The following is a 13,817-nucleotide window of genomic DNA, read 5'->3' as shown; positions in this document are numbered from 1 at the left end:
AAAAAAAAAAAAGTACTTTTCTTCCCCTTAATTAAGTCCTAATAATTCATTTAAAGTTGGAATTTCACCAAAGACCAGAGAATTATCGCATACATAAATTCAAATGAAATTCATATTATTAACAGCTGATATTTTATTAAGCTGCAACATCTTTAATACTGAAGTTAAAAGACTTGCTAAGCCAGCAGGTCAGGATTCCAATGCCGTAATTTAAAAAGTCAGGTCTTGCTGCTCCTAAAGTTCGCATCCCTTTCATGTATCACCTCGCTTGTATCATACAATGTCTTCTATATAGCAAGTTTATTAGCTCTTTCTTCTTTCTCAGCTTAGAAAGAGAGATGGCTGACAATAAACAAGACGCAAAGATCTAGGATCAACTAAACTGGACAATGAGGTGTCTGGATGGAGGGATCACAGGCCCAGTCTTAGGATCTTCCTGAACCCCTATTGATAGCATCTTGCCCCTCATACTTGTGGCTGCCTGCACTCTGGCAAGCAACCTCACTGGCTTCCAACCACAACAGCCATGACTCCGGCCTCCCACTTTCTTCTTGCTCTTGTATTAGACCCTCACAGTGGGCTGGCTATAATAAGCTCACAAATTCTTTCTACTCAAAAGAAAAGAAAATGATCAGTCCATGAAGACAATGTCTCCCAGGAAGCCAGGGTCTCTAAGACAGAAAGAATAAGGTCACACACTTCAACCATTGCTGTTTCTCTTGTTGCCCCAAAGATCCAAGGACTAAATATCTGTGTCCTTAACTCAGCCCTGTGCTCTAGTCATTTTGGTCCATCTTCCATATCACCTTCTACCCCACCCTGCTCTCTCCAGTTCAACTCAACTTCATCACACAAAGCCAATCCATGTGAAACAAATTATATATTTGGCTTCAGGACATCCAACCAAATCATTGCCTATTCTAACTTCTCTTTAACCTTTGATTCCTTCCTCTGTGACATGGCCATTATTAGAAAAAAGGATGTCACACAGATCTGTGTTTGTATACTTTCTTGGTCATGATAAGGCAAGCTTCTGAGCTTTAATTTCTTATTCTATGAGAAGAGGCTGGGGAGAGAAGATATAGAATATGAATGACTGCCATATTGAATACCTTTAAGGAACAGAAATAAAAACAAAATCTCTAGTACTTTCAGCACATGATGGGTAAAACATTTTTCATTATTTGGTCATTATTATTGTTGCTGTGAATATTAGCTTTCTAATTCAGCCCCACACTTACAGCTTTTATCAATTTACAGAAGCAAAACCACTGCTTTCACATGCCCTGGGGACACTATCTACATTACCTGTTCAGCAGCTGACTAGAGATGTGGAACTGTTCTTATGGAGACTTGTCCTGGCCCCTTTCTTTAGCTTGAGCTCACACAGTTATTCTAGCCTGCATTCTGGGTCCACACAAGCCAGGTTCTCACTGGTCTCTGATCACTGGCTCTTCTGATAGGCAATGTGGAGTAATAAAAAATGTCCACAAAATCAGAAGACACACACACACACACAATCATGAGACAGGGGTTAGAATGGATATAATAAACCCACAGTTTGTGGGGTGACTATAAGAATTAAATGACCTGCAGGGAAAATCCTATCACACCACTGGGCACAAGTAAATACTAATTATTTACCTAATCCTTTAAAGCTCCACAGCTCAGCACAACAGACAAGCAAATCCCATAGTCCACCTATTCCAGTGTCTTTATCCCTCTCTCCCTTTCCTATTTCTATCACCTTTTCCATAAATCTCCTTTAAATCTTTTTTAATACCACAGACTAACCCATCTCCCAAATTTGGAAATATGTCTATGTTTCCACAAGCATCAAGATTCAGTGTTCAGTTTCATGGCAAGGATAATCACTATCTTTCCTTTTGGAAAGTACCATACGATTTCATTAAGCGCAGAAATCCGGGCCCTTACCCAATCTTCCCACCCCAAATGTAAAGTGAGATGGTTTCAGAGGATATTATCAACTCAACTTGGTGTCTCATATTCCTCTTTCCTGTTACTCACAGACTGAAAATATATTACATTCAGTTACACAAGTTTGAAATACAGTCTAACTAGACAGAGTCTACAAAGAGACTTGCAAACAGATGGCACAAGTCCTTGCCATCTCTCTTCTGGTGCCTGAGCAGACATCAATAATCAATCACACTGCTTTCCAGTTGATCTAAGACAAGACTCAAAACCCTTCGTCCCTCTCTCCAGGCAGACACAATCCACCAGTCAAAGCTATTATTTGAGATGAAATCTACTTGCGATGTTTTGGAAGCCTTAAATCAAATCAGGAATTTAAAATTAAGTACCATATGCAGCAAAGAATGGTGGTCATTTGCACAGTAGTAAACACTTTGTAGGCACTGAATAAATACAGATTAGTGAATCATATACAGTATGTTGTGTACCTATAAAATGTCCAAATCACAGAAGAACTTCAGTTAAATGTGATGGAGAATGACCTCGAATTATAATGTTCATATTAATTCAAATTTCGGTAGGAAACAACTCATAATTAAATTTATTAAAAACTCTAAAGTTAGGCCCTCCCTGGTGGCGCAGCAGGTTAAAGCACAGCACTAAGAAGCTTAAGCCACTTCCGCATGAGTTCGATCCCTGCCTGCCCCGGAGGAGACCCCATGGCGTGGCAGACCTCTCCTGACCCGCCCGCTGCTCCCCTCAGCAGTGTACTTCGTTGATCTGCCTGTTCTGCTCCCCACTCTGTTTCTGGTGACTCCTCTCACCCTCCGCGTCTCTGGCCTGTACCCAAGTTCTGTATAAATAAATAAATAAATCTTAAAAAAAAAAAAACTCTAAAATTATACTAGCATGCACGCTCAGCTTAGTACTACATTTTTTAATTAAAAATCTTACAAACACCATAATTTTTTTTATTTTTTGCTACTATTGTACTGCCACTTCAGATCAAATAATAAAAATAGCAGATAAAATGCACTGAGTACTTAACTAAGTACCTGAAACCCTGTTAAATGCCTTATGTGAAATATTTCATTTATTTAATGGTCATAGCAACCCCAGATAAACAGTACCATTACTATCCCACTTTAACTTCCCTAAGGCTACATCACTTATCAATGGTAGAAATGGGATTTGACCTTAGCCCCTGCCTTAACCATGAGGATACAGCGCCTCATGGCGCTGTACCCACCATGAGAGGAACAGAGAAGGACACATGGTTAAAATATAAACTGACTCCAGGATTAAATAAGCAAATTTTCAACCCAAATACCTATTTTTTGCTAGCAAGTGATTTATCATAAAAGGGCAGTACAACCCCAAACTCATAGAAGTGACCAGTTCCCATTCAAAGGAACTATGCTAAATTATTAGGAAATTGTTTACTATTACTAGAGCAGAAAACCAGCTGCTTTAATCCACACAGGAACGTAATGAATGAAGAAGATCATACTCCTACTCCTTGTGCAATCCACAGAAAGAAAACAAACTAATCAAAAGATATGCTGGTTATGCTGCTTTGGGATTTTGTTTTGTTTTTCAATATTGGGTTGGTATGCAGTGCTAGCTGCTGACTTACACTTGCATTTACCAAATACTACCAAACTGAACTGACCTGTCAAACAAGACCCCTAATTGACTTTCATTCTCAGCCCTCCACTCCCAAAGCCACTAGATCCACATGATAAAAAGCCATTTCCAGATCTGGGACAATGCCAGTAGGAAATGGAAAATGCATCCTCAAGTACTTAGAACCCTTTGCCCTCAGTCACAGTCAACATCCCATTTCCGCCTTCTGAGGCACTCTGAAGCAATGTTGGCAGAAAGCTCACAACAAAGCAGACACACCCTGAGGTACATCCCACCCTGCCCTTCCACATTCAAGGGTCAGGTCTCTTCAGGAACAAATAAGGAACCAGATCCAGGGGGCCAACCAAATTATTCCACAGCCAGGAGTGCACCAGCCTAAAAGTACCTGGGAGGAAAGAAGGAGTCATCTGCCTGTATTTGAGTTCAACTTTCAGAGTCGAAAGGAAAATATTCAATTACGGGCTTTTCCTAGACTGACAAATTTGGAAAAACCCAATCGAACATCAAAGAAATAACAACACTACCTTTAAGGATCTGCATATAGCCCATGCTGGCAGATATGCTTAGATGAATAAGCCTGAGAGAAGGAGACAGGAGGGGTCTAACTGCCTTTAACTAGATTCTTTACTTCTCCCAGTCACTCCAAACATCCCCCCATAAATTACGGAAAGGTACACACTGATCATTATTGATCTAAAAATCACTCAGCAGAAAAGGTCAATACATGCTTGTAAAGCTACAACTAGAAAGAGAGCCACAAAACATTTTTTATATTACAAGGGGGAAATGTCCCTAAAATTTTAGTTAGTATTTTGCCATTTCAGAGAACAAAGTACATTTTCACTAAATTTCTCATTTGGAAATCTAAGATCCTTTTACTCAAAATTGACACATAGTGTAATATATAAAGTTAGTCGCAGAAAAATACTAACTGCAGGAATATAATTTTAATCAGAACTCAATTTTCTCTGTAATAATAACCATTAAAGCAGCTCCTGCTAAAGAAATAAATAAATAAAAGGAGGTCGAAAACTAAAAGAGTCACCTTAGTTCAGAATAGAGAGACTATTTTAAAAATTGACTTTTAGCAACTGAACTAACAATTCATTGATCCCATTTTTTAAATCTTCATTTCAAAATAAAGTATTTCAAACATTCACATACAATGATCAGTATAGTATGCCAATTAAAAAAAAAAAGAAAATATTCACTAAGAATCTAAACTTCTGTCACCATTTTTTTTTTAACTTATTTATGTGGCCCTCCCTGGTGGGGCAGCGGGTTAAGGCACAGCACTGAGAAGCTAAAGCCACTTCCAAATGGGTTCGATCCCTGCCTGCCCCAGAGGTGATCACAGGGCATGGCAGACCTCTCCTGACCAGCCCACTGCTCCCCTCAGCAGTGTACTTCGTTGATCTGCCTGTTCTGCTCCCCACTCTGTCTCTGGTGAATCCTCTCACCCTCTGCATCTCTGGCCTGTACCCCAGTTCCATATGAATAAATAAATAAATCTTAAAAAAAAAAACCTATTTATGTCTATAGAACTCAGGTACAGGCCAGAGATGTGAAGGATGAGAGGATTCACCAAAGAGAATGGGGAGCAGCACAAGTAGATCAACCGAAATGCACTGCTAAGAGGAGCAGTGAGACAGGAGAGGTCTGCTGCGCCAAGTGGGTCACTTTCCTGGCCGGGAATCAAACTCATGCAGCAGTGGCTGTGGATTGCTTCCTAGTGCTGTGTTTTAAACTGTTGTGCCAGCAGGGAGGGCCCTCTCTCACCATTTCTAACTGTTCTTAAAAAAAACAATTTCAGAAAATGTTATAAACATTAAAAAACTTATAGAAAGGCCTACCTTCTATCATCTCCATAGCCTACGTTAGATCCCGGCCAGGGAGCTAACCCACACATGGTATAGCAGACTCTTCTGTCTCACAGTGTTTTTCAGTAGATCTGCCTATTCTGCTCCCCACTGTCTCTGATGAGTCCTCTCATATTCCTATAAGTCTGGCCTATACCCCAGTTCTTCCAGAGTGCATAAATAAATCTTTAAAAAAAAAATCTAATGACAAAATATTTTTATATTAGTATCTCACACTACTTTCTACTGAGCTATTGAGTTCCCCCCACAATAGCTGTTTTTCTTTGTTTTTGAAAAAAAAAAAAAAACATGACTCCAATGGTCTCACATTCCTACATTGTAGAAACCACCGTATACTTCAGATTATAAATATTTGTCAAAATTTTATTTACTCATATAAACTGAGATGTTTATTTAAAGTGTCCTAACATATGGCTTTAAAAAAAGCCCTAATTTTAGGGCTCTCCCTGGTGGTGCAGCGGGTTAAAATGCAGCACTAAAAAGCTAAAGCCACTTCAGCATGAGTTTGATCCCCAGCCCCCGAAGTGACCCACATGGCACAGCAGGCCTCTCCTGACCCACCCACTGCTCCCCTTAGCAGTGTACTTCATCAGTTGGCCTCTTCTGCTCCCCACTCTGTCTCTGGTGAATCCTCTTATGGCCCCTGCACCTCTGGCTTGTACTCCAGTTCTGTAGGCATAAATAAATAAATCTTAAAAGCCCCGAATTTCATAAAGGAGTTCATGCCTGTGATAATATTTATATTTACAAGTTTAAAATATTATTGTAGTAGGGGAAAACATTAAATTTGGTAAATGTTAAAATGAACTAGAAAAACAAAGATGAGGTCTTCACTTGAGATACTGATAAGTCTTGCTTTCTAACAAAAGGCCTTATATATTGTCTACAATTCCATATATTCCATATCCAGCTGTTGACCTGATTCAAGAAACTTGCCTATATAGCCTTTCCAGCTAGTAGAAGAAAATTCCATCAATGAGTCTTTCTATTTTAAGCCTCATTTTACATACTGGGGTTGAATTGTGTTCCCTTAAAAGATATCGAAGTCCTAACCATCATTACCTATGAATATAGATTTATGTGGAAATAATATCTTTATAGATGACCAAATTAAGATGAGATATTACAGTAGACTAATTCAATATGACTGTGTCCTTACAAGTTGGGCAAATCTAGGCACAGAGTCAGATATGCATACAAAGAGAGCCCATGTGAACAGGAAGGCAGATATCAGGATGATACATGGACATACCAAGGAATGCCAAAGACTGCTAGTCAGCCACTAGAGGCTACGAGAGAGACATGGAAAAATCTCCCTCACTACTCTCAGAAAGAAGCAACTTATCCTGACTTTTAGTTTCCAGAACCTTGAGATAATTTCTGTAGTTAAAAGTATCCCCAATGTTGGTATCTGGTAATTGTGAAATCTTGAGATAAGGGCTGCATTCTAGAGGCTCATAGAAAACTAACAGACAAGCCTTCCCAGTTTGAACTTCCTTAAAACCATTCTTATCTTTGCATCCGAAACCATTCCTGCTGCTCATGATCATCCCATGGTATGTTCCCACCTCTTCCCTAAATTCACCCCACACCCTATCCTGCCAATGCCCTTCAGCACTGTTTTTCTACAGTCTGACTGGCATTTTGGAAGGGACAGTTCTTGTGCAGGACTGTCCTGCACTGTAAGTTGCTGGTCGTCCCTGGTACGTTCATTTTCCCAGGGAGTAACAGTGACCACTGTGTGCCCACTTCTGCCCAAGAAGTTTTGGAGCTGCCAGCATCTCAGAGTTTGATTAAGTGTCCCGCCATCTACAGCACATAATCTCAGTTGGGTCATTAACATCCACCTCTCCATTTGTAAAGAGGAAATAGAGAACTACCTTGTTATGTGACTGTGAGGATTAAATGAATCAAAGTTCCTAAGGATGCCATGTTTACCCCACTACCTCACTTAGAAATTAACACCTAGTCTGTTCTACATGGCCACAACTTAACTTTAATAGCCCTGAAATCCTTTTAGAGGATTCCTTATAGAGTGAAGCTTCACTAAGTACATTTGTGGTAATGTAACTGCTTAACTTCTCATTGCATGTTTAAAACATGTCTAAATCAAGCAAAGTAGGACTCTGCAACTACACTTGTAAAGAACCAGACAATTTTGAGCAGGGCTTCTTCTATGAGTTCCTCTCCTCCCATCTCACACCCACCTGAAAACATAGTTGCGGCTCTGGGCAAGGCACTGCTTTCCAACTTCTCTGTGTCTTTGCTCCCAGTGAAGGTCTCTCTCCAACAGCCCCGGATATACTTACTGCTCAGCAGGTTCAAAGAAACATAACCCACGCCAGCATCAGCATCTCAAGTCTTTGTGCTTGAGATCACTGATTTGTGTCTGGAAGCCAAATCTATGCCACCTATTTCACTGAACATCAGGTATACTCACACTCAAACAGCACCTGGGGTTGCTTTAACAGAGTCCGGTACTAAGTAGATTTCAATGTCTGTTTGGTGAAAGCATGGATCAATCAATGCATGCATGAGCATGTGGCTAAATGAGCAAGCAAAGAATAAATTCAAGTTGTTAGGAGACCCATTTTCACTTAACCCTCAGCGCAGCACTGGCATAAATGATCTCAGAGCAAGCGCTTTAATCTCTATGCCTAAATTTCCTCCTCTGTAAAATTAGATAATTAGATTTCACTATAAGATCTCTTAGGTTTTCTTCTAGCTCTAACAACTAAGCCTGGGGACTTTATAGCTAAGAATGGAAGACTTTATATCTTTTTTGAGAAGTTTTAGTTAAAACAATCAAGGGGGTAAAGGTTTTTTAGAAATCATGTATTATTGGTCCCTCTATGGCAGGCAAAAAGGGGGGATGAAAGGCTACAGACAATACAAAAGCTGCAGATACTGAAGACAACACTGAGTTAACTGAGCACTGTGGAGTTATTATGGGTTTCTTTCAGGGATTCACAGTCTACCCAATCTTCAAAGAAGGGCCACAGGGGCCCCTCCCTGGTAGCCCAATGGGTTAAGACACAGTAGTATGAAGCTAGCCATAGCCACATCACGAGAGTCTGACCCCAAGATCCACAGACAGGGAGGTGGCCCACAAGGCACAGCAGACCTTTCTTGACTCACCTGCTGCTCCCCTCAGTAGTGTACTTTGTTGATCTGCCTGTTCTGCTCCCCACTCTCCCCACCCCAGCACCTCTGGCCTGTACCCCAGTTTTGAATGTATAAATAAAACAAAAAACAAAAAAAACCTCAGGGCCTCTGCTGACTGCTCCATCTCACCCAAAGCTCCCTTTTCCAGTCTAGGAAGGCCCATACACTCTCTCCCAGGCTCCAAATCTAACTCAATCCCTTTCCCTGCCATCTGCTTAAGGCTCCCACATGCATATTTTATGATCTCTGGCACATTTCCTCCTTATCTAACATCCTGCAATGCATCCCTCTGCCACCTATATTAATTCCATCTCTGTTAAGAATGTTCCTGAAAGAGGCATGTGTCCTTGAACTGTACTTTATACTACTGGTTTTACCTTTCCTATCTTATCTCCCCACCTGGTCCCTGAAATCCTGGAGACCACACCCTCTGTTCTCCCATAGGACCAAGGGTGGAGCTAGGCAAGGAACAGATATTTAGAAAATACTTGTTGAAAGAACAAAAATAATGAATGAATGGATTAACTGAAAGATTTCAATGTCTTAAGTGTAAAAACTCATATTAATGTATACTTAAATAAGATAACTAAAACCTTCCCTGTTAGGTATACAATCAGAATAAATTAAATTTTAAAAGGTACAGCTACGAATATACTTTATTTCTATTTCTTCAAATAAAAAATGTCCTTCACTACAATATGAATGATAGCAACATTATCAGCTGCATAAGAAATCTAATTTTCAAGTATTCATAGCATAAAATGTCACTGTTTTAATTCTCTAATAAAGAAAAAGTGTTTATCTGGATCTGGGGAGGAGAAAAGGGAAAATGACCCTTGGTGTTAATTACTCCAACTATAACTGATATGTATTGAAGCTGAAGCGTCCAGGGAAATCAGAACAAGACAGGAGCATGCTTCTTAGACTATTTACTTAACTTTACTGTTGATTTGAGCAGAAGATCATATTGGAATTCCTTGGAACTTACTTAAAGTCTAATTCTAGTCACATCCCTTCCTTGGGATTGATCAATTCTAGCTAAAATCAAAGTGACTTGGGGATGAAGTCATTTTTCTCCATTACTTGCTGGTCACTGCAGATCATTGCATAAAATAGTGTTAATGGTCAATGCAAAATGCTGGAGGGAAAGTATGACTATGACATCAGAGAGTAATACAGCTTAATGCTACACACCTCACTAGTCTCCCCCGACCAATAGTTAACCTATATACAATTTCACTATCTCTTAGAAATCATTATTCTTGCAAATAAGCATAAATTTAGCATACTACATTTACAGGAAAACTATGTACTGAAACAGGAGAGAGTATTGGCAATTAGAGAAATTCCATGAGAATGGTCTAAAAATTAGGTCTTAAACAGAAGACTATTAAAACCGATCACTGGTGTTTATGGGTTGTCCATAAGGTAATAAATAACATTATGTTTTCCAGCTCACTCAAACCATGTCAGAACACATGCTACCAATGAGGGCACTGAGGGTACCTGAAATCACAATAAAACACAAAGGAAAAGAACACATTTACCTGGAGGTTCACATATATGCATATACATACACACATAAATATCTATGGGTGTGTGTATGTATATGTTGAAGTAAAAGAAACTGTTAGGAGAATATATCCATATTTATCCAACTGATAAAGTCAAAACATTTTAAAATTGCAATTGGATTCTAAGTTATTCATTATAGTCTTTACACTCCAGAAGAAAGGTGCAGGCAAGGCTCTTATCCACGTTTACATCACTAGTCAGAGCTCACATGAAAACTTGGGTCTCATGCTCTAACTTCATGTACAGAACATATACTATTAAATTTAAAAATTAAAAAGGCACATATCAGACAGGGAGCAAACAGCTGTCAATGAATCTGAGTACCAGAGATGCAAGGTTCCAGGACTATCTTGAGATACTACCTACTTTCAGTATAAATCATGTACTTACCTCATATTTTGACTTTGACTAGATTAACATCGTTTAGGCTTCTTAGTCTCTAAAGCACCCCTCTGGAATCAATAAAATGCTATTGGAATAATTATTGAAGCAAGCTGGTGGTGAAACCAAAAGCTTTATAGCATTCTTAGGATGCTGTCAGTGAAAAGATGAGTCTCTACATATGAAATATAGCTGCAGTGGGAAAATCTTTACAAGGCAGGCATGACTAAGCAACCGCAAATAACTATAAATGGCAAAAACTTACAAGTTTGAGAACAAGTGCATGTCTGCATATACAGATAAACTGAAGCTTCCTCATCTGTTATTCCTAATGCAAAAGGGGGTCTTTTCTTCACACTAATGTTGATTTCATTTTAAATAATCTTAATGGCTTATAAGGATTTACAAGCAATATTTTATTCCATCCCACCTGCCTGAGAAATAAAATTTGGGATACCCTGGTTAAGGTAGTTGATGGGGAACCTAACAGCTAGGCCAAACATTAAGGAAGCAATATTGCACTATTCGATGTATTTGATTGAATATCTCACGTAGTCTCTTAAATCTATAGTTTCACTCTGAGCTAAGGAATGTAAAACATATTGCTACATGACTTACTCAATTACACTACCACCTCTTTCCTTAAACTTTTGATAACTCTAGTTATTGAACTTCTCTTCTTCCTAGATTCTTCCTACAAAAATCAAGAACATCAACTAAACAAAACAGTTTAAAATAATTATCTATATCTATCTTTCTATGTAAAGGTGTGTGTGTATGTGTGTGTATGATGAAATTGACTATGCACTAGAGGGGAAAATAACCAAATACATATTTACCTAAAGATATGGAAATATTGATAACATCTTAAACAAAAAAAGAGTGACACTTACACAAAGATCACTGGCGGGACAGAACAAACCTGTTTCGCCGTTCTCTTGGCTCCAACATAAAGCTAAAGAAACGCACTTAGAGGTGGGGAAAAGAAGGGGGGGAGGAATTCCCACCTTAAACTTGTTTCAATCAAGAAACAAGTCTCGCAAATCAAGCAATCAAAGGAGCTCCAGTACATTAACAACCAGGCTGAACGTCCCAAAACGGGATGAACTGACACGAAAGGAAGAGGGAGCCCCAAAGCTCTCCCACCACCCTTTCCCCCAAATTACCGAGACACACAAATGGAGTTGGGGGGCTTATCCCAGACTCCATTTTCTCGTCCAGCTGTGTCCTTCTCAGGGTTCACAGGATGACCACGTAGGTGAGCCCCGGAGTCTCCCACCCACCCTAGCGCCCCAACCTTTTCATTGTTGTCCAACACTGCAAGCTCACCTGCCCCGCGCGGACTCCCGCAGTCAGATGCACTACGCTCGGGATCACGCAGGAGCTAGCTACCCGAGCCTCCCGCCTGACCCGCGTCGCCCACCCCCGCAGACCCGAACCCGGTCGACTGCCGGACCCCGCAGTGCTCACCGCCACGAAGCCCGAGGAGGAGGCGACGAACACGCGGACGACCATCCTCTCACCAAGACGGGACAGACCGTCTGTCCCGCCGGCTCCGGGCAGGCTCTGAATGCAGTGGCAGAACTCGGTTTACTGACGCCGCCGCAGCCGCTGAGCGAAACGCTCCCGTCGGGGAAGATCGTCGGGATCTGCCTCCCTCCCGCCGCGTCCGTAGATGAAAGCCCAGCGTCTACCCGCCGCCAGCCGCGGGAGAGGAGGGGCGAGGGAGGGAGCCGGCTGCGGGGCCTGATGGGAGTTGTAGTTTCTCTGTCGCCCTGGTGTGGCTGGTGGACTGAGCTCTCTTCAGCCCTCTCCTTACTGCGCGTCAGTGCACGTGCGCAGGTGAGCAGTGACGCGGTGTGGGCAAGGATCCTGGCTAGCGTGGGTGGGAGAGGGGGTGAGGGGAGAGTGAGAAAACTGGGCGCGACGGCTGGGTTCAAAGTCCAGGCGTGAGTTTTGTGTTGTGATTGATAAATTTGGAGCTTACCCACCCTGAAACTCCAGTGGACACGGCCATGCCGTGGCGACCCTTCACCTCAGGCGCCCAGGGCTAGCCCAGCGACCCGCGGCGAGCGAGATGGGTGGGCGGGGCGCGGGAGGCGGGGGCGGTGGGGGCTGTGGGGTCGGTGCGGCTCTGTTTTCCTAGAGACTCTGGAGGATAGTGAAAGGTGATTCTTTCACGTAAATGAGAGGATTTCTCTTTCTGTGGACGCTAAAAACGAGAAACTCAGATGAGAGCACAGCCGATATTTTATTTTTCTCAGTTAAACTGTAATTGTAGTAGAAAAAAATAAATACCGGGCGAAATTAGAATCCTTCAATCAGCATTGGGAATCAAGACCCCACCCGCCACACCCCTACCCTACACAATGGCGTTGCCTCTGTGCACCGAATGTTTACAGTTGAGCCAAATCTGTGCCAATTTCAGACCCGCTGCACACATTCCAACACAGTCTCCCAGGAGGTTTCTGTTAAAATAAAAGCTTTTATGTACTTGCTAATAGTTTGGGAGTCGTTCTTTAAAAGTGTTTTGTGTTTCACAAAAGCGCAAGCCTCTCACAGTTGTATGGAATTGAACTAGTTTTCCCTGCACTACTGTATTTGCTTTGTGCCTCTCAGCAGGGAAGTCTAGCGGAGTTCTGGGAACTTTGTTAATTCATAGTTTGAGAAAGAAAAAAATAGATGTGGTTTCTGGCTTTTGATAAGTTAATAATTGGAGAAAGAAAAAATTAGATGTGGTTTTTGGCTCTTGGTAAATTACTTGCACGAATACTAATCGTTTTTGCATCAGCTTTTTAGAGAGTTTTTGACTATCTCAAGTTTACCACCTTACCTATTATCTAAGTCATTGCTGTAATACTCCCTGTTGATTTAGTAAAAAGATTCAATCTTAATGAACATTTTCATAATATTTGACAATTTTAAATGTTTTTTTTTTCAGTTAACATCTCTGCAAATGTATTTTAATTTGACTACAAAAAATGTAGGGATGTGTGTTTATAAAATTTAAAATAACTTTCTTAGATATTATATTTCTGTAACTGTCTTTGTAAACACCTTCAACATCTTCTTAGGTTGGAAATATTCAATTATGAAGACATGGAACTGAAATAGGAACTCATAGCCTATTTTATGAAATGTTCCAGAGTGGATGAAAAGTTGAACAAGTTATTTCTGTACCCAGCAGAGCATCTATTGTCTGCAAGAGAGAAAGACAGGTACAAAAATAGCAAC

The 13,817-nt window shown here is 40.8% G+C and overlaps 1 protein-coding gene across 1 annotated transcript in view; it reads right to left on the bottom strand.

Moving 5' to 3' along the window:
* Positions 1-12,280, bottom strand: part of SH3BGRL2 (SH3 domain binding glutamate-rich protein like 2) — a 57,350-nt gene extending 45,070 nt beyond the window's left edge. The window contains exon 1 of the mRNA XM_004673642.2: positions 12,054-12,280. Within this exon, the coding sequence (XP_004673699.1) occupies positions 12,054-12,098 (45 nt within the window). The 5' untranslated portion in view covers positions 12,099-12,280. The remainder of the gene's footprint in view (positions 1-12,053) is intronic.
* Positions 12,281-13,817: the final 1,537 nt, after the last annotated feature.

This window comes from Condylura cristata, unplaced genomic scaffold (genome assembly GCF_000260355.1).
Source record: "Condylura cristata isolate star-nosed mole 26May11 unplaced genomic scaffold, ConCri1.0 scaffold00001, whole genome shotgun sequence".
Lineage (NCBI taxonomy): Eukaryota > Metazoa > Chordata > Mammalia > Eulipotyphla > Talpidae > Condylura > Condylura cristata.
The sequence above is the reverse complement of the archived record's forward strand: the minus strand, read 5'-3'. Positions and strand labels throughout refer to the sequence as shown.